This window comes from Pyrus communis, chromosome 5 (genome assembly GCF_963583255.1).
Source record: "Pyrus communis chromosome 5, drPyrComm1.1, whole genome shotgun sequence".
In the NCBI taxonomy this organism is placed as follows: domain Eukaryota; kingdom Viridiplantae; phylum Streptophyta; class Magnoliopsida; order Rosales; family Rosaceae; genus Pyrus; species Pyrus communis.
Window position 1 is genome coordinate 27,860,560 of NC_084807.1, and position 21,679 is coordinate 27,882,238.

At 35.8% G+C, this 21,679-nt stretch overlaps 2 protein-coding genes and 1 pseudogene across 2 annotated transcripts; 1 reads left to right on the forward strand and 2 right to left on the reverse strand.

Moving 5' to 3' along the window:
• Positions 1-677: 677 nt before the first annotated feature.
• LOC137735231 (ferric reduction oxidase 4-like) lies at positions 678-6,879 on the reverse strand. The gene is made up of 7 exons (XM_068474640.1): positions 6,723-6,879; positions 6,521-6,617; positions 6,231-6,428; positions 5,850-6,084; positions 2,509-2,836; positions 1,198-2,124; positions 678-1,015 (listed from the first exon to the last, which is right to left on the reverse strand). The coding sequence occupies exons 1-7, from the start codon at positions 6,877-6,879 to the stop codon at positions 876-878; spliced, it is 2,082 nt and encodes a 693-aa protein (XP_068330741.1). The 3' UTR covers positions 678-875.
• Positions 6,880-9,410: 2,531 nt separating this feature from the next.
• On the reverse strand, positions 9,411-11,469 carry LOC137735348 (uncharacterized; annotated as a pseudogene).
• A 6,650-nt stretch (positions 11,470-18,119) lies between these two features.
• Positions 18,120-21,415, forward strand: LOC137734049 (probable receptor-like protein kinase At5g24010). Its single transcript, XM_068473306.1, has one exon. It carries the CDS (start codon positions 18,375-18,377, stop codon positions 20,838-20,840), a length of 2,466 nt encoding a protein of 821 aa, XP_068329407.1. The 5' UTR covers positions 18,120-18,374; the 3' UTR covers positions 20,841-21,415.
• The last annotated feature ends 264 nt before the right edge of the window (positions 21,416-21,679 follow it).

Genomic DNA, 21,679 nt, shown 5'->3' on the forward strand with positions numbered 1-21,679 from the left:
TTTATAATACTAAGGGGAGGAGAGGGTTTAAAACTATTAGAATAATTTAAAGGAGAGAGGAGTTTCGAACCAAAAACGGGTGGATAGAAATTCAATACCCTATATTTACTGAGTTATTGGACCACATTCAATATATTATTGAATTCTCCAATGCATAACTTCACTCAGTAAGCAATAGTAAACATTCCAGTTAATTACCATAGCTTTTAATCATTTTCATTTATTTATAATAACTTAACTAAGAGCTCAAGTAATTAACAACCGATCTTCCCGTTCCCATGGAATAACAGGAAATTGACAAAACTTCAAAACCTAAAGACAAATTGATACAATGAAGGCTCGTCCGGCCACTTCGGCCAAAAGATAGTACATAAATAACAATTACAAGGTTTAGAGGGATTATGTGATGCGTGAGTGGAGAAATTTTTTAGTGTGCCAAGAACAGTCCGCTATACAAAGTGTCATAATACAAGGTTGAATTTTTTATTTTTAAAGTATTCAACCACTTGTATTATAACACTATCGGCAGTATTTTTGATAGGTAAAAAGGTGCATGAATATATGAATATTCCATTATTATATACCTCATTGTTTTCTGCAAATGATCAAGTGCCATGGCTGATGATGGCTACATAGTAATTAACATTCATTGTACAATAGATTACAAATTATGATACATCAATTATTTATTTCCACCCAACCAAAAAAAGAAAGAAATTACAAATCTATAAACATTTTACGTTCACACATCTTTAAAGACGACACGAGAGGTGCTGAAAGCAAATCTCATGAATGACAATTACTGAGCGTTATAATAAAGGCAAAATTATATTACACAGCAGTAGTTCAGACTGAAACTAGCATGCATGCATGCATCACCAGTCGAAGCTAATGGACTCGAAGTGCAAATTATCTGCCAAACCAGATGAACAGATTTTGGCAACGTCATGTCTCATCTTCCTTGGCCCACACACCAACACTCCAACATCAGATCCCTCGGCCTCCAACAGAATTTCTGGATTGCAAACAAAAACAATAATTTATCACTTATCCAAAAATGTGTCGTTACAAGAACATAAACAAGAAAATGGTCGTTAAATTAGGGATACAGAATAAGTTGGATAAAAAGCTTATTAGTGGCAAATAACTCATTAGTTACTAATTAAGACTAGAGGCGCAATTAATTAATTAACTTACTCTTGAGATCAGGCCTTGTTCCATACTGCACCTGGGCTTTTTGAGCAATTAAGGTTTCAGGATGGTGTGGAAGGCCTTCAAGTTCTATGTCATGAGTTGGTACTTCCACATTTTGGATTGGCTTCCCTTCCAAGGCATTTTGTTGTCTCTTGCACCAAAGAAGAATTACACTAGATACCAGGAAAATACAAGAACAGACCAGAAACATGTACCAGAGACAGGTAAAAGAGTAGTGGTAAATTTCACCAGTGTTGTGGTCAATCGGGTAAATGTAAAAACGAGTGATAAGTCCCAAAGTAACAAGAAACAAGAAGAATGAGGACGACACTATTGCAGCAAGCCATAGCCAATTGTTTGGACCTAAAACACTAGAAATGGGTGAGGCCAACGAGTCGGTCTTAAACGACACCGTTTGGATGGGCTTCCAAGCCAATGCCGGCAGCTGCTCTGTCTCTCTCGTGACATAGGCTTCAATTTGCAAATCTACGAGGGAAAAATCAAAAGGGGTTGAATAAATAGGAAGCAAGAGTTGTAAAATGGAGAGATCATCTGTGTTCTTGAAGGCACATATAAGCCGCACACGTGGCAAATGGGAATCGGGTTTGGTGGTTTGGAAAATAATTTCACGGATTATGGAAATGAGAGAAGTGATTCCACTCCCTCCACTGAACATCACCAGAGCCTCGTGCCTTAGAAAATGAGATGAAACGGGACCATAAGGTCCTTCGACAGAAGCTTGGATTTGATCCACATTTGAAGAGAGTTGCTTGTAGAGTTTTTGAGACCAACCGCCTTCACTCTTGATGACAACACTGAGATTGTGTGGCTCCATATTAGGGTTTGAAGTCACTGTAAATGGGTGCCATTGCAACTTGGATATGCTTGGCACGTTTATAAACAAGATGCTAGTGGGATTATAATCCAATCCTAAAAGAAAACAAAAAAGTAATGGTATAAATTCACGTGTTATAATATAGGTGAATGACACGGTTCATATTTTTAAAATTTAGGATATAGTATTAATAAACCAATACCTAACACACATGACAATGACACGTAGACTAATGCATTATAATATGAGTGAGCGATAGAATTAATATTTTCCAAACCTAGCTAGGGTATAATAGCTGATATTTTCTAAACCTACCATATAATATGAAATTATGAATAAATAGATGCGCATGAAACACGTAACAAGTATAAATGTGACATATTTAATGATGCCTAAAGCTAAAAACGTTACTAATACACGCGTTATAATATGAATAAGCTACAAAGTTGATATTAAAATATTTAATGACAGATAATTACCTTGGGTCTTGGAGAAGTTGAGCTCAATGGTACCACATGGTAAAACACGAGCTAAGACTAACCTGGCTCGTTGGTACGACTGTAAAAATCTCAAGTATCGATCGACGATGAAGAGGAAGATGCCGGGGAGGAGCATGCAGAAGTAGGAAGCACCAACATGCAGTACGTAGAAGAAGATGTAGAGTGCATAGAGATGGTGAGTGTAGAAAAACAGTTCAAACATTTTACGCCTAACACGGGGAATGCTTGTGATCCACATGACCATTGCCAACACAATTGCAATCTCCCCAGCTACATTTGATACGTAGGTTTTGCTCCACTGAAGCAGCTGCAATTAATTAACGTCCAGCACATGTTAAAGGGTTGACCATAACCTCTTAATTAAGTAAATTTGTAGTAAGTTAGTTGGACAGGGAGTGCTAGTACCGGTAGTTCTTGTACTACACAAACGTATGTGAGTGGCGGCAATGTGTACTTGCCCGTATTTTTTATAGTACTCAAAGCATATTAAGATTAGGGATAATTTAGTTGCGGTCCTTAATCCCTAACTGTTATAAACTCAAACCTTATATATTTTAGTTTTTATTGAAATCCCTCTCTTGCTACATAAATGACATAATAATAAAAGAGATGCAATAATACCAATAAAGACTCAACTGTTTTTTTTTTTTGGCTTTCATTTACACTACCAATTTAATTATTCAAAATTGTTTATGGGTTTTGATAAAATAATAATAATAATAATTGCTTATGGGTGCATTCTAGATTATAGAAAAATGGGATTTTATTTTATTTTTAGAAAATGAGTACATTTATATAATAAAATTTGGCCACATTTTATATATAAAAAATTGGTACACTTACATAAAAACGTGGGTACATTTTATATAGAAAACAATGGGTACATTTTATAGTAAAAAAAACAATGGTACATTTTAGATTAAAAAATAAATAGATTTTACATTAAAAAATGGGTACATTTTACATTAAAAAATGGTACTTATAAAAAAAATAGGGATACATTTACATATAACAAAGTGGTACATTTGTTAAAAAAAAAAAAAAAAAAAAAAAAAAAAAGGGTGCATCATAAATAAATTATGGGTGCAAATAAAAGGTTAAAAAATTTATGAGTACAAATAAAAGTTTAAAAAATAAGGGACAAAAAGAAATTAATATATGGGTGCAAATTAAAATTTAAAAGAAAATTGGTACAATTTAAAAAATGGTTGCAAATTAAAAATGGGTACAAACTAGAAATAGAAATATATGATAAAAAGTTTAGCCATAAATATAATATATCAAGGGTAACGTTTCTAACACTAAATGAATATATTTAAAGAGAATTCTTATTGACACTCCAAAAATCTCATTTTGCACTCCAAACTTTCTATAATTAGAAAGAAAAATACACTTGTGGGAGTGTAGAATCAGATTTTAGGAGTGTTAATAACACTTACCTATTTAAAAATGAAACTTAATTATCTTGACATGTAAATATTTTGTTTTTGAATAATTAATGCGTTTATTAAAACCGAAGGATCTTGATCAAAATTTGAAAAGGAAGACTTTGGATGCGGTCCCTAGCTATGAAGATTCTTTGACTGAAACCTTATTGGTTTTCAATTTTTGATCAAAGTCTGAAATTAATGTGATAATTTATTTTTATCTATGTTACTATATTTTTTAAATTAAAAATAAAAATTTATGGTTGTTTATATTAATGAGATTTTAAATAAAAACCCACAATTTGTGGGATTAAAAAATTTCGAATATAAATTATACTATTGTGTGTGTGTGTGTGTGTGTGTAACATGGGTACATTCATCAAAATTAACCAAAAATTTGTTGTACCCAAACATGGGTACATTCTTCAAAATCACAAAAAAAAAAAAAAAAAAAAAAGAAGATGTTAGGCTTAATAACATCGGTAAATTTCTTCGATTAAACTTGACATGGATACATTCTCAAATCAAAGAAAAAAGAATGTACCCATATAAGTTTAAAAATGGATTAGAAAAAAATTGAATAGATTATATATATACAGGGGTACATTTTACATATAACAAATTGGTATATTTAAGAATGAGTACATTATAAGATTAAAATTTTGAAAAAATTACATGAATGGGTACATATAAGATTAAAAAATTGAAAACATTTCTTAAAAAAGCTAATGGATATATACAAACTTATTTTTATTTATTATTTATTTTTGGAAATGTTTTGAGTTGAAAATTAGTTAGGAGTTTAATAAAGGTGTGAGTATTAAAATTCTAAATCAATTATTAATTTTTATTTTAAAAAATTATATAACTGACATGTAAATTCATTATTACATTAGTGCTTGGGACTTGGATCAAAATCTGAAAACTAATAAGATTTCAATCAATTAACATTACTAACTAGGGACCGGATACTAATTTTTTCATTTGAAAATGAATAAGGTTTTAATCAATAAACCTAATTATTTTCTAATTATTTTGAAACCATGCAGATTGATCAAGCCGCATTTGGTCATAGCTAGACTACCAATGAATTATAATATCAACTAGCTATTAATTTAATGATATTTCTCTTCCACGATAAGATGAGATAAATTTTTTTTCAACTTCAAATCTCATATCATCCAAAGATTAAAGAAACAAAAAGTCAGTATAGTTTATTGTCATGTTTATTGATGATGAAAACTATAATTTGTTAAGTATACCAGCCATTTGTATGTATGGATCGAGTTAATCATGCTGATGAATCAATCTAGTTGAAGCTGTATTTACTTGCCTATCCGATCCACTAGTTGAATATATAGCCGTGATCGTGAAATTCATTGGTAATGGATATACGTTATTCGAAAGAAGTGGAATATGAGCATTTCTCCATGGAAACACAAGTCATGTGCACTACTACTTATAAGAATTTATATACATAACTAAAAAATAATCATCATGCATGAAGTCATTTGGTTAGGATACATATCATCATCATGAACTAAATAAGGGTGTAGAAATCACGTGTGAGAAAATTCCAAAAAGATATCTTCCCTAATTCTTGTCCTTGTTGTCTAGATATGTTTTCATATAATGATTCGCTGCTGCCCTAGCTATTGACATGGTATTGAATTTAAGTTGAACCACACAATTCTTTTAAATTCTTCCCTTTTTAAATTCTAAATGAGGTTAGAGATTCTCTTCTCACAACTAGAAAACAAGACGAATAATTTTCATGAATCGCGTGCACAATACAACCAAATTAAGCTAAGAGCTATTAGCTATATACAAGAGTAATTAAGACTGAACGAATTGATTAAAGATAAAAAAAAATGATTGAATTTAGTTAATTACCAGAACCATCTGATTAGTCATGGCCCAGTAGATGACGAACCCTACGGTATGTGCAGCAAAGAGGATCATCGAGAGATGGCCGAGCCAAATATGATACTTAATACTTGACTCGGATGTGAGCCCGAAGAGAGGTAAAATCGAAGATCCTCGAGTTACAGGGAAGAAGAGAAGTGCCCAGCAAATGTTCCCAATGTAACCTAATCTCAATGACACACTTCGAAACTTCGCTTCCCACCTGTCATATAATCACTCTCAATTAACATGAATTTAATTGACTAAAATCAAAAGAAAAAAATCAAGTGATCATATCATTCATTTAAAAAGCATTTAAGAAAGGATACATACATATATGTATAAGTATATGTATTTGTACATGCTTACACTTTCTCGCCAGGCATATGTATATGGAGGTGGCCGAAGCTGACGTATAAGTAATTGGCAAGAGACCAGACCAAGAGTGAAACAAACATGAGTCCAAAAGCGAGCTCTATTGCAGTGACAATTCCCAGAGGAGCCTTCACAACCACTGGACGTCTCCAAAATGCTAATCGATTTGTCTTGATACCGGTGGTAGTAGTACTGCACCAGTCAACGATGATCATATATATTAACAGAATTATCATGTGTTAATTTGTATAGAAGTTGTATTATAGTGTAAAAACCTTGTGGACGATGGTGACCTAATTGATTTCTTTTGGAGATGGAGATAAACACAGCTTAAAGCTGCTATTAACATCACTGGGAATGAGAAGAGCAGAAGATTAACCCCTGCAATTAATTAGTATGACACAACACAAGGTTATATTTTAAGCATAATATCAACCTTAATTAAATTGATTAAGCAAGCAACTGTAATTAAGGAAGAAACAAAACCTTGCTCTCCAAAATATGTAGAATTGAGCTTGCTTTGTAAGTTGGGCATCCAGCCATTTTTGTAGGTTTTTGTAGGCATCATGATCCAAATCACAAGCCATCCAAGAAACACCACAAGGAAAATCAATCTTAAAATTGACACTGTCTGGTTGCTCATCCTTCTGTTTGAGAGGAGTGTCAATGAGAAGCTAGCTATTCAGAAATATACAGTCTTCTGCTGTGCAAGTGCAACAGTGCCACTATTGGATTTGCAATTTATAGGCGAGGGTTGACCGTACATTAGGGTTGAGGAGAGAGGCATTTGTCAAGCCCATTTACAACTCCTTGATAAACGTGTTACACGACAATATCAGGTGATGTTATTCACACTCCAAAAGCGTCATCATACGCTATTTTTAATTTTGTCAATCCAATTATTGCTAGAGTGGACTTTGAGCTACTAATAAATCAATTCAAGTGAAATGTAAGTATTTTAGGAATGCACATTGGGATTAATATGAGAAGAATTATCAGATAAATTCAAGTGATGAAGAGTGCATAATGATGTAATTAAAATTTTAACACGAGAGTACTTATTAGTTAAATTCGAGTGTATTATGAAGAACTTGTAATAATTTTTTTTAAATGTGAATAACAGTTCTCACTCATAATTCAATAATTTAATAAATTTTCCATATAAAATGCTTTCGGACTCTAATTTCCAACCTTTCCAACCTCGAAAAGGTATGATGTGAACATAATTACTTAATATTTTGTTTGAGAATGAATCATGATGGAAGGACGGACACTGCATAAGTTTATAAATAAATTGAGCTACTCTTTGTATTGTCAATTGGTTTTATAGTCGGATCTCAACTTCTTTCATGGTATAAGAGTACATTATCCCCTGATGAAACCCAACAGCTACACGTGCTCTATATCACCTCATTTGTGTTCCTTTTTACTTATAAGTTAAAAGTTTAGGTTCGAATATCAGGAATGTTGAGTTCGCAACTAATTTATTTATTCACTTCCTTAGTGTATAAATATATTGTAGTACAATAAAAATGTTTGACAAATAAAAACATAATTATTTAAACCAAGGGAGATTCAAAACCTTGATACATATTATTTTGTTTTTCTCTTTTTGGTTTTGGTTTTCATTTAAAAAAAAAATCTGAAATTAGTTATCAAATAAGATTTTAGTTTTCAGTTTTATAAAAAGTGAAACTGAAAAATGAAATATTATCCGACCACCATAAATTAATTTGAATATTAAAATTTCAATTACAACTTGGTTTCTGTATGACCATATGGAATATGCCACATGCAACACTACTAGATTAGAGAGAAGAGTAGACTTTTTTTGTGGGGTAATGAAATTACAGTTGACAATGGCTGAATTCGAGCCGTGTAGTACAGGTCGTACACCATAATAGTTGACATAAACACAAGATCAGTACGTTAATCATGTTTTTTCGATATGATAGACAGACACACGTATTACAACGTTACTAGATTGATAATACCACGTAAAAATGTGATTGTCATATTGAATAATTATTATTTGAATAATGTTAGAAATTAAAATTTTAAATCAAATTTATAAATTAAATGATATGTCATCAATAAAAAAACAAACACGTTAATCGATATTTAATTTATAATTCAATCATCAATTATCACATCATTTAATATTTTGATTTATACGAGTAATTTAAAATTTCAATTTCCATGGCATTATTCAATTCATTTTATTCCATGTTTAATTAATTGTCGGAATGCTTTATCCATATTTTGATGGTCAACATTCATTATTAATTAATTAATTAATTATTCCAAAGCCCAAAGATTTTCCTGTTTGGATGAAAATAAAAGGGAAGTGTTATTAACACTTCAAAAATCTCATTCTACACTCCGCACAAGTGTATTTTCTTTTCAAATATAGAAAGTTTGGAGTGTAGAATGAGATTTTTGGAGTGCCAATAACAATTCCCAAATAAAAAATAAATGACCAAATATATTATGCGATGTCAAATAAGCGATCCCAAACTAACAAGGCTCCCTATTTTGCAAGAGTTCAAAAAAAAAAAAAAAAAAAAACCCTCTATAGTATGCAGTTTTATTTTTTGCTTTGCAAATAGGCTATTTCTAGAATTCAAATCTGTAACCTTTTTATTGCGCCAAGTCTCGTCCTAATACCAAGATGATATGGTAATAATATGTAAACTAAATTTTCTACAAGTGTCTGAGGACTATCATTCCAAAACCAATGCCAAGAAGTGTTGCAATGGCAACTCCAAAACTGCCCGCAAGGATTGCAGGAACAACCAAAGAATCCCATCCTATGGACCTCGCCAATCCGCTGGTGTCGTTGGCCCTCCGACATTGGACGATTATTTGAACTAACCGAAGTAGCCTCCTTCCCAATCCAAGTACCACGGCAAGATGGACAGTTACTTGAACTAGAGCAAGGAAAAAGATACCAGGCGCGGTGTTGATGACATTCCATATGCTCCCGCTACCCCCCAACACTGCGAAGAATACCGGTTGCGAAGAACGCCCCATGTAAAAGCATATCGTTTCAAAACGCATACTAGAAAGGTAGACCAACATAGAAATGATTCAGATAGGTAGTTTGATTGAAATATACCCTGCTGAATCAGAAAAATAACTCCTAAAGCTGGGATAGTTTTGTAAATCCCAAACTGAATCAACTGTACTGTTACTATTATGTTCAACTGGGCCAAGTGTAGGAAGTTTACAACTTGGAATTGAGCAGATTTTAGCGTCCTAGTTTTTTATCTTTTGTCGATGGAAGCAACATTCTTATTGCAAAGACGTGTCGGCTTCTTGCTTCTGCTTCTTGGCGCTGTAGCCCTCCTCCTCCAGAGCCTTCAATTTGTTCTTGATTGCTGTTATTTTGGAGCTCCGGCTCATTTGTCCTGAACTAGTGCCAGAAGCGCTTGTTTTGGTGGCCTCGCCCACTCCTTTGGAAGAATTCTCTGCTGGTTCTACCAAGTACTTGTCACTGGAAACGCGGACAACCAGCGGGCGTCCACATGCTAGTCTCCCATGCATCTTCTCCTTGGCCAATCTTGCTTCCTGCATGCTCACTTTAACTGTGGAAATCAGGAATTGCTTGAAAACACAACTGATAGAAAAACAAGCGACTGAATTACATCTCTGCTGCTATACTGGATGAAAGCAAATCCCCGTGGCTCTCCGCGCTTTCAGCCACGGGTGTGCCACAGAAAGTCTTCGGTTATAATCTTCCCAAACGGAGCAAACATCTTAATTAGAGCAGCCCTGGAAAATGCAAGAGCAGGATCAATATTAAGTATCACGGCCTCGCAGGTACTAGACTAGAGCAACAAAGATTCAAGGTTTACTTACTCCGTTATTCTCAGATCAAGGTTACCAATGTAGATTCTACTTTCACTCTTTTCATCAGAAGAACCATTAGGATCCTGCATCAGTCATCACCACTCAATTCAGTATTCCGTAACGCTGTCTAACATCAAATATGAACTAGGCGACAAATTTACTCCACATGTTGATCAGATTATATAGCATGTTTATACCAATGGTTTTCAATAATGGGACAATAAGTAATCACTTTATTCTCTTTTTACTTCGGAAAGCAATCACTTTCAAGGAGACTCCGTGCAAAAGCTTTGTTCTGGCCATACAAAAGTGCCAGAGCAAAAACCTTGGTTACGCGGATACAGAAATCCTATCACCTTCGAGTGTGACTATCAGGTCTAATGGCCCATAATTCAGGTCTAAAGTTCATACAGAAAACAACAAAATCAAGGGCCATTTTCGGAGTCACCAATCACCATAAGTAGTCCCAAACAGGGGCTTCAAAGATACATATCTCCCCCAACCCACAAAAACATACAGAATCACCAAGACATATCAAATAGCGGGCACCACGAAAAATAAAAAGATGGACAAATCCTTTGCATTTAAGTAGCCTTGCATTTGATCAAGCTTGTAAGAGCTTAAAGAAACAGTATTTTTCAATTCATCAAATTACCCCCGTCTGTTTCCCTCCCTCCATCCCTCTCAAAGGTTCAATTTCCAGCTCTAACAACTCCCGAGACTAAAGAACCCGACAATGCAATAACCAAAAGGCAGAAACAATACATATGGACACGGACACGGACACAGACAGGGATACAACATGACACGACACGGGATGCATCAAATTAACAAGAAGAATCGCTGTACGACCAAAAGGGAATACGACACGACACGGGGATACGAGGGATACCACCGTGTCCATGCATCGTAAATTTACCATATAATCATATGTTACATATCTCAACAGAAAAATGGTTTCTAAACATATGGGCTGAAAGAGTTCAAGAAAAATAAAAGGCTTGGAAAACAATTTTACCATTACAGTGAAAGGGGAATATGATGACAGTTCAACTTCAAGTCCCAGCACACAAGAAGCAGATAAAAATCTTCTGGAATTTACCAGAGTCACTCTTGCACCTGATAGTCAATAAATTTGAGCCCCCTTAGTTGACCTGATACGAAACCCTAATTACAACAATTTGAAATTACCAGGTAAGGAAAGCTAAATCATACATTGATCTGAGACAAAACCCTAAGTACAGCATCGGAAATTTAAAAGATTGATACTTTTTGAGAGAGTTTGGTACCTGCGGGAATTATCAAAAGCAATCCGGCCGGCCGTCGCAGAGAGAGAGAGTCGAAGATTAGCGTTATAGGATGCGGAGCAGGGAAGCTGGGTTGATGCTCCGGCTACGAATGTAGGAGTCTCAAGCGGAAGTAGAAGAGAATAAAGGCAGACTAAGTTAAACGACGTCGTTGTGATTGATAAGCAGTGTCGAAATTTTTTTTGAAAGCCACATGAACTTATACACTTTCTTTTTTTTTTATTTTTATAATTTGTTATATGAACTATAATTTAACCGATTTACCATGTTAATTTTTCTAAATCATTATTTTGTCATCTCATCTTAAATTCATAAAAAAATTCTTCTAAAATTTCGAACATTTCAACTCCGACATGATTGACCACATTGAATTCTTGAGCTTATAGTTAGTTAAACTTCATGTAAATGAGCCTAATGTTGTAAAAAGATTTTGAAACGAATGCAACATATTTTTTCTACTAGCCAAAATCTTTTGGTTCGTACCAAAGTGAAGTAGATAAGTTATAAAAAGGAGGTCAAAAGTCCCCAACCAATCTATTCTCCTACCCTAATGTAAATATATCTTGTATATAAAATAAAATAAAATAAACCTTGTGAAAAGGTGCTCAAAAAGTCTGAAATAGCCCTAAACATAATCACATAACTTATTTTGAATTTAAAACTTAACACAGTTATGATGAGATAATCAATGATGATTTCAAAAGAATTAATATGACAAATCGGTTAAGATTTTGTTTTATATGAAAAATTGAAAATTATGAATAAGTATCCTTTAAAGATATCGGGTGATTTCTCAAAATATGAACAAGTATTTCTAATGTAACAAGAAAAACGAGTTAAATTAAGTAAAACTATATTGGCACAATACAAAATATGGCCAAAACAGTCTCTATTGATGCTTGACATCATCTGAGGAGCAATAATTGTGTTATTGTGATCTTATAAAATTATAATTAATAATATTATGTTGTTGTAAAATTGACGGTGTGTGCAGTGGAATAAATAAACAAGACACAAAATTTACGAGGTTCCTCTACAGTCAGTGTGACTGGAGTACATTCTCGGGGCAGCAGTGGTGCTTTCATTATAATTTAATTTAGAATAATGAGAGTACAAAAATAACCCTTTCTATTATTTCCTCTCCTCTTCCTCTTTTCTATCTCTTCCTCTTCCGTGAACTTATCTTTTTGATGTTGTGTGGAGTTTGTATTTATATAGAAAATAGGAGTCGTATGAGGCAATCTTCGGCAAACAGTGAAAACAACCCTTATTCCCACTTGTAGCTTAGTGGATTAGTGGTCAGCGTGGACATCCACCATATTTACAACACTCCCCCTTGGATGGCCATAAGTTGTGACGCCGCTGCTGGCTACCACTCCAATCATTTTCACTTGCCTTATCTGTCCCCAGGTAGAAGTGGTATGTTCTCTAGTTTTCCCAGGCAGATGTGGCATCTTCTTTTGGAAAACCTTAAAATCTTAATCTGTTTTGGGTGTTCCCCCTGATGAGTTTCTCCCCTTGATTTTGAATTCTTTAGGTTGATGATTCGCCCAAAGATGATATACCTCTTTCACTTGTTTTACTTGTTGTTGACTTTCCATAGCTTTATCTTGAACTGCGTTGGAATGTTTCTTGAAGGGCTGGCAAGGCATGGCTTTTCAATCACTCAGTCAACCACCAATTTATTCCCTTTGGATTCCATAGGCTCATCGTTGATCCTTCTGCTTCAATCTCTTGCATAGTATAAATGGTGCGCAACCTTTGCATTTGGATGGTCCATCACTTCTTGGTGACAAATACTGCAAGAGAAGATGGCTACTTGAGAGCAATGCTAGGTAAGCAATTAGGAAAGGTTCCAGGCAGTCGATTCCTGACTGGAAGTTTGATTTCAGGTTTTGATCGATTGCTTTCTTTCTCCTTGTCTTGCAGGTAAGAGCAAGAGCAAAGGAAATGACATAGAGATTGCATGATATGAGATAGTCTTGTTTTCGTCCCTGATGATATGAGATATTTTTGCTCTTGAAAGAAAGAGTATAAGATTTTGATGTTGGTGTAAACCTTTTTTATCGAAAGGGGTTTCTTGCTGAGGAAATAAGTTTGGCATTTTTAGGGACTTGGTTGAAGAGGTATTCTCGCATAGGAAGAAAATTGAGTATGTTGAGAAGTTTGGTTGCATATGCATTTTCGGCAATGAGATAGAGTTGGGCGTTTTAGATGTGTGCCTTGCCATAGAGGATGAAAGTCGATATATATAGGAATTTTCCAAAGCAGGTAGTGGTGTGGATGTGGTTTTGTCATTTACGCTTGTCGGCAATAGTGTTGTAGTTGGAATAGTGAAATTCACGCATTTTCAACTCTGTCAGAGATCTTTTGACAAAGTTGCACGTGATATCCGAAAAGATGAGATTGCGTCTGAAAAATGTTGACTAACTTTATGTAGGGAAATCCAGCTTTTGAAATTCAAAGAGCAGCGTCTCTTCGATTTTTGAACAGGTCGCCACGTTGCCTATTCTTTTATGGAGGTATCAATTGTATTCAAATTGCACTTTGAAGATTTCCCACCTGTGAAAATTGTCTCTGCTATATTTATGAGATTTTAATTTATCTGACCTTCTTCTTCTTCATCATTTTCTAAAAATGGCTTGCCTATTTAACCTTTGTTTAGATTTGAGTCTTGGGAAGAATACCGACGAGTCACATCAGGATAATATATGGTGCCAGTCATTCTCATTTTCTAATGGTCCTCTTACAGTTGGAGACTCTGTGATGAGGAATAATATAACCGCTACAGTGGTAGCTATGAATCTTCTCACTCTAAAGGATAACAGAATCTTTTCAAAACGATATGATGAGTCGGTCGTTCAAGACTCATTGGCTCTCAATGTTCAGTGTGCTGGCTCTGTTTCCAATATGAGCCAACACTTACTTGCTCAAACTCGCCAAGTTGAATCATTGATAGCTGAGGTGACAAGTCTTAAACAAGAGATCAAAGGGCTCAAGCACAAGAATAGAGTGTTACACATGCTTACAAATAATTACTCAACGAGCATGAAAAAAAAGCTTCACCAGCTGTTGGAATCCGAAAGTCGGACTCAAAGTGACAATCAGAGGCTCGAGTCTTTATTCCAACGACACATATTGCCTTCATCATCCAGAGTTTTACCAAGTATAGAGGCTCCAAGTAATCAACCTTCGGTGCCTTCCCTTTCTGGGGTACTTCTGAGTACTGAGGCGTCACATAAACAACCTTTGTAAAAGCTTCATCCTATTTGTTTTAACTCATGTATATGCTTTATTGTATTTAGCACAATACATTGAATGGAATAAAGCTTATCTATTGATATCTCCGAGAAATTACAGGAACACAACCTTGATAAGTCACACACTGGATCAGGTATATCCATTGGTTTAGCCTGGTCGAGAAAATTGGTCTCAACACCCTTCTCCTTAATGAAGGCTTGATATAGATCAACCAAATGTCTCATACTTTATTGTGGAAAGGGGGAATGAAGTGTACCGGTCCGACTGAATCGTTTGTGTTTGATGTACTAAACTTGTAGTTTAAAACTTGCATTTCAAATTCAATAAAAGTGGCATTTAAATTTCCTGTTATAAATTGCTTTTAATCGTGATCCCCTTACTCAGAAAGCATGGATAAACACTATGGTCATTCTTAAAACAAGAGCAATGGCGGAGATATTTGTCTTGCAGACAGCGCAACCACACGTACAATACTTCGAGATCGAAAGTATTTTTCAAGATTGATGCTTACAAAAGTAAGGGTAACAACAATATCAGGGCAATCAAATGTAATTGAAGGCTCAGGGAAAGCCCAGATTATGTTATCAAATAGAACAATATTGTCCATACAGAATGCATTGTACGCTACTCGATCTACTCGAAATTTGTTAAGTTTCAAAGACATACGTTTAAATGGATCCCACATTGAAACGAAAAGTGCAGAAAATGTGGAGTATCTATACATTACCTCCAATGATACCCAGAAGCGTATATTGGAGAAGTTGCGTGGTTTGACAAGTGGATTATATTATACATACATAAAGACAGTTGAATCACATACTGTCATGAACCAGAAAATTCATTGATTCAAAAGTTTACATGCTTTGGCATGATCGTCTGGGTCACCCAGGATCTACCATGATGCGTAGAATCATTGCCAACTCTAATAGACATCCATTACTGAGCAGACACATTGCTATCTCAAATGATAACCCTTGCAAAGCTTGTTCTCAAGGGAAGTTGGTAATTAGACCATCACAATTAAAGGTTGATGTTGAATCCCAATCACTTCTGTAAAGAATTCAAGGGGATATTTGTGGGCCTATTCAACCATCATGTGGACCATTTTGATATTTTATTGTTTTGGTTGATACATCTACCCGATGGTCACATGTTTGTCTCTTATCTACTTGGAATGTAGCTTTTGCAAGACTTCTTACTCAGATAATTAAGTTGCGAGCATAGTTCCCAGATTACCCATCAAGTCAATCCGACTTGATAACGCTGGTGAATTTATGTCTCAAACGTTTGATGATTACTGCATGACATTGGGCATTGATGTTGAACACCCTATTCCTCATGGTCATACTCAAAATGGTTTAGCAGAGGCATTTATCAAGCGGCTTAAATTAATAGCTCGCACTCTGCTCATGAAAACAAAATTGCCAGTTTCTGCATAGGGACATGCCATCTTACATGCTGCATCATTGGTTCGATTGAGACCTATAGCCAACCACCAACACTCCTCAGTACAACTCGTGTTTGGGTATCAGCCAAACATTTCACATTTACGAGTTTTTGGTCGTGCTGATAACATGTTGTAAAATCGACGGTGTGTGCAGTGGAATAAATAAACAAGACACAAAATTTACGAGGTTCCTCTACAGTCAGTGTGACTGGAGTACATCCTCGGGGCAACAATGGTGTTTTCATTATAATTTAATTTAGAATAATGGGAGTACAAAAATAACTCTCTCTATTATTTCCTCTCATCTTCCTCTATTCTCTCTCTTCCTCTTCTGTGAACTTATCTCTTTAATGTTGTGTGGGGTTTGTATTTATATAGAAAATAGAAGTCATATGAGGCAAGCTTCATCAAACAGTGAAAACAACCTTTATTTCCACTTGTAGCTTAGTGGATTAGTGGTTAGCCCTTATTCCCACTTGTAGCTTAGTGGATTAGTGGTTAGCATCCACCATATTTACAACATAAGCAAGTTTTATTTCTTCATAAATTAATGATAATTTGTAAGGCAAAGCCAAATTTTGATGCGGTGTTTGTGAGAGGTGTCAATTTATGAATTGCAATGTCCTAAAGAAAACGACTTCAACCCACCAACCTCAATCCAAATTTCAACAATTTGGTCCACCACCAATCACTCTGTAATTGAATACTGTTCGAAATTTGGAAACTTTTTTAATTAGCATACTAGCATCTTGCCAAACATTCACGCATGCGGCAATTTACTTTTTCACGTGTTATTTTTTACGGGTTATTATTATTTTATTTTTGTTTTAAATATTTTTTTATATTTTTATTTCAAAAAATAAAATGAAAAACTGCCTATTACATGGGTAGTTTTATTCTGTTAGTTGGGATTTTTTTTTAAATTAAATTGTTTTATTTTAAAATTCTAGTTAGAGAGGGGTATTTTTTTGAAATTATGAATGATCAACCATTTTTTCCTTCTGACTTTATAGATATATATACTAGTTTTTTGTCACACGCGTGTGGTAATTGATTTTTTTTATTATTATTATACCTTTTTTAAAATTTTACTTATTTTAAATATTATTGTTGTTTTTAAAGTATATTTTGAAAAATAATGAGTGTTTTTTTTCCCTGCACGCAGACTATGAAGATTTTGATCTTGTCCATCCAACAAGAACTGACGGCTAAAGGATTGCCACATTTTTAATTTGTCTCAATCTTGTTGGATGGACAAGAACCCTTGCACAATATTGCAGGAGATAAAAATAAAGAGAATTTTAACGAAAAACTATATTTTTACACTAAAAAGTCAATCATGTTACTATTCACTTTATCTTTTATTTTGTTTTTATCGTTAAAACTCAAAATTTTCAAACCATTTTCATTAATTTTCTTTAAAATGAAACATGCAGATGTTCCTAGTCCTATATTAGGACGCGTGAGGTGTATTTTCTTCGCACCTTAATTTCTATGGACCTAAAAGAAATACTTTTAATAAGCATATGAAAGGTAGGGACTTTAGGCAATGGTGAAAAATGACACTAACGTGACACACCATCTCCATTTAGCTGGCATGCATCAATGCTTTTCAATGCCTTGGATTTAAGCTGTTTTTAATTAACCCTCTATTATTTGTTGACTTTGGAGCACATCTTGCTCTCTTATCTCTATCGACAACACTCAAATTTATGCATATCACGTGATAGCAGAAAAAATTGGATATAATTCCGATTACACGGTAGAATCTCGCTAGTTTTCATCAAAGATTTTAAATAGAAAATTTCAAGTACAACATAAAAATTTGTTTTGAAAATCGCAACATTGCACTGTTAAATCATGGAAAAAAGGATATATATTTAAAGTTTCATAGAGACGGATCACCGTCCACTACTAAAGCATCTATATTATCTTCACTTAACCACCCGTGCAATCCATAAGCATAGTTTTTATGCAAAAGACTTCGATAGTACGTGGGGCCTTTTGGCTTTATTCAAAATGCAGCTCATCAGCTTTCCTGCCGGATTCTGGAAGTCCTGTAATTCTTGTACCGACTTTGGCCAAAAATGTCAAAAGAGAAGACAACATGTCCTCCAGTTAGGTCCGAAAAGATCTTGAATATAATATAAACATTTCAAACAGAACGCCTTCATTCGTTTCACACTTCCACTTGAGACAGACTCCACTGTGACTCTGCTCCTCCAACAGTCCAACTCCTCCTCACTGTCTCATGAGCTCCAGCCACCTTCCATGGACGCCATGAACCTCCACTTTCTCTCTCTAACCCTGCTCTTTCTCCTCCACTTCGCAGCCTCCTTCACTCCCTCCGATAACTACCTCATCAACTGCGGCTCACCCTCCAACGCCTCCGTCTTCAACCGGGTCTTCTCGGCGGACCCTTACAAACCCGGAGCGGCGGGATCCATTACGCTTGCCGACCAGAATCCACCTCCCAGTTCGCCTGCCCTCTACCGCACGGCCAGAGTTTTCACCAGGGCTTCGAGCTACACCTTCAGCATCAAGAAATCCGGGACCCACTTGGTACGTTTTCACTTCTCGCCGTTTGTAGCTCAGGGTTTTGACTTGAAAGCTGCAAACTTTGGCGTTTCCGTTGATGGGTTTGTTCTGTTGAGAGAATTACATGTTAGGGACTCTGTGATTAGAGAGTTTGTGATGAGAATTGATGCAAATGTGGTTGAAATTGTGTTTGCGCCTGTGGGCAATTCTGGGTTTTGCTATGTAAATGCAATTGAAGTTTTTACAGCTCCTGAGGATCTTGTTCTTGATTACGGTGCTAAATTGGTGGGTGCGAATGTTGTCGAATACAAGAATCTTTCTTCACAAGTTTTAGAGACCCTTTATAGGATTAATGTTGGAGGTTCGAAATTGACACCTTTTAATGATACTTTGTGGAGGGATTGGGTCCCTGATGTCGATTATCTTGTTCTGAAATCGGCTGCGAAGCGCGCTTCCACCACGCATACTCCGAATTATCAGAGGGGCGGTGCAACTCGAGAGATTGCCCCGGATAATGTATATATGACTGCCCAGGAGATGAATACGGATAAGGCAATTACAGGTGCAAGGTTTAATCTCACATGGAAATTTCCCGTGAATACGAATTCCGGGCATTTGGTTAGGTTGCACTTCTGTGACATTGTTAGTCCTGCACTTAATTTGTTGTACTTTAATGTGTATATCAACGGGTATGCTGCGTATAGAGATGTTGATCTATCGGTGCTGGCAACCAACGTGCTTGCATCTCCTCTCTATATTGATTTTGTTGTGGATTCAGATAGTTCGGGGATGATAGAAATCAGTGTTGGTCCTTCTGATCTGAGTGGTTCCATGAGGATTAATGCTATATTGAATGGGGCAGAGATCATGAGAATGGTGAATGCTTCCAATTTACGGGCTGGAACTGGGCGTAAGAAGAGAAGTATATGGATTTTGGTGGCCACAGTTGTTGGAGGCTTTGTTGTTCTCTGTTTTGCAATTGGTGTATTTCTGCTTGCTTTGAAACGCAGGAAGAAGAAACTGAAACCCCGACCTGCAGAAAGTGCGATTTGGACACCTTTACGCGTATATGGAGGTAGTTCAAACAGTAGAACGTCTGAAAGGACTACACTTGTGTCTCCCGGCACAAATGGATATCATTTCCTGAAAATATCTTTTGCTGAATTACAGTTGGCGACAAACAATTTCGATAAAAGTCTAATTGTAGGCTCTGGTGGTTTTGGCATGGTTTACAAAGGGGTCCTGAAGGACAACACAAAGGTTGCCGTGAAGAGAGGTGTGCCTGGATCTCGGCAGGGCCTTCCAGAATTCCAGACTGAAATAACGGTTTTGTCTCAAATTCGCCACCACCACCTTGTATCACTTGTTGGGTATTGTGAAGAACAGTCTGAAATGATCCTAGTTTATGAATACGTGGAAAAGGGGCCGTTGAAGAAACATTTGTATGGTTCTGGGTTTCCACCTTTATCCTGGAAGCAACGGCTTGAAATATGCATTGGATCAGCGAGAGGTCTTCACTACCTTCATACAGGTTTTGCTCAAGGAATTATCCACCGTGACATTAAATCAACTAACATTTTGCTTGACGAGAATTATGTACCTAAGGTGGCTGATTTTGGTCTTTCAAGATCAGGTCCGTGTCTCAGTGAAACCCATGTAAGTACCGCTGTTAAAGGTAGTTTCGGGTATCTTGATCCTGAGTATTTCCGGAGGCAGCAGCTTACTGATAAGTCAGATGTGTATTCATTTGGGGTTGTGCTCTTTGAGGTTCTTTGCGCTAGACCTGCTGTGGATCCCTCAGTTGATAGGGAGCAAGTGAATCTAGGTGAATGGGCATTGGAATGGCAGAAGAAGGGCATGCTCGAGAAAATTATAGATCGCCATCTTGTTGGGAAGATCAAACCAAGCTCTTTGAAAAAGTTTGGAGAAACGGCAGAGAAATGTTTGGCTGAATATGGTGCGGATAGGCCAACCATGGGTGATGTATTATGGAATTTAGAATACGCGCTTCAGCTTCAGGAATCTGGACCGCGTGGAGGACAGCCTCAAGACTGCGATATCAATGTGCCTCCAACGAATAGCATCGTTCCTGGAGATCCTTCTGCCAATGTAAGAACAGAGGGAAATGATGGTAATGGTAGTTCGGAGATTAACACAAGCCTAGTTTTTTCTCAATTGATGACCAACGATGGCAGATAACTTCCGTGCTTGTGCACCAATATATTGATCATAGTACCATACAAGAATTTTACAAGATCACCTTACAACTACCACTGTGACAAGTCATACAGGTATACGTCTTTCTAAGGTTCTGCCTGCTTCCGCTGTTTATTATTTTCTCATTTCTCTTACCACGATTATTATACGCAACTTTGTAATGAATTTCTGAGCTGTATCTTCCTCGCGTCGAGATGTTGTAGTGTTTATCTTTTTCCATCGTACTGCTGTATAATGTATGCAAGTGAAGGAACTACAGAAGCTGCTGATGTTTGCTGACTGAAATAAACAACAACAAAACCTTATCTCACTAAGTGAGTCGTCGGAGTTTGCTGTCTGAAACGTAAGAAATAATGTATTTGTTTCTAGCTGGCTAGCTAGCTGTTCTGCACTACAATGTCTTCAGTGATGCATTAGGTTTGCTTGAGCAAATACCAAGTACCAATGTATGGTGTGAGAGAGATAGTGGAGGTTGTCTTTCCACTCAAAATTGTGGTACCTTGCTCGTTGTCTTAGTCACCATCATTTCTAATGTAATAAAATTGTCATTTCTCTCTCATGTGAAAAATACTATGCATTCTTATCGCCGGAAAATCATGTCATTCAACTAAGTATCGAATTTAATTATGGTTTCGGCATCATTTATGTTGTGTTTGTAATCTCCTGTGACAAGAAACGTCAAACAAATCACTCAATTAAGTATTGAACTTCATTATTATTTTGCAATATTCACGCCAATTGGACATGATATCTTCCTCAACAAAGCAGATACAAACAAAGCACTCAACTAAGTATCGAAATTAATTATCATTTTGCAACTT

Bases quoted from the DNA above. Each gene is read 5' to 3' on its own strand.
- LOC137735231 (XM_068474640.1), bottom strand. From the start codon at position 6,879: ATGAGCAACCAGACAGTGTCAATTTTAAGATTGATTTTCCTTGTGGTG. The intron at 6,085-6,230 runs GTAAGCATGTAC...ATTATATGACAG, and splicing joins CATATGCCTGGCGAGAAAGT to GTGGGAAGCGAAGTTTCGAA. The intron at 1,016-1,197 runs GTAAGTTAATTA...TTTGCAATCCAG, and splicing joins AACAAGGCCTGATCTCAAGA to AAATTCTGTTGGAGGCCGAG.
- LOC137734049 (XM_068473306.1), top strand. From the start codon at position 18,375: ATGGACGCCATGAACCTCCACTTTCTCTCTCTAACCCTGCTCTTTCTC.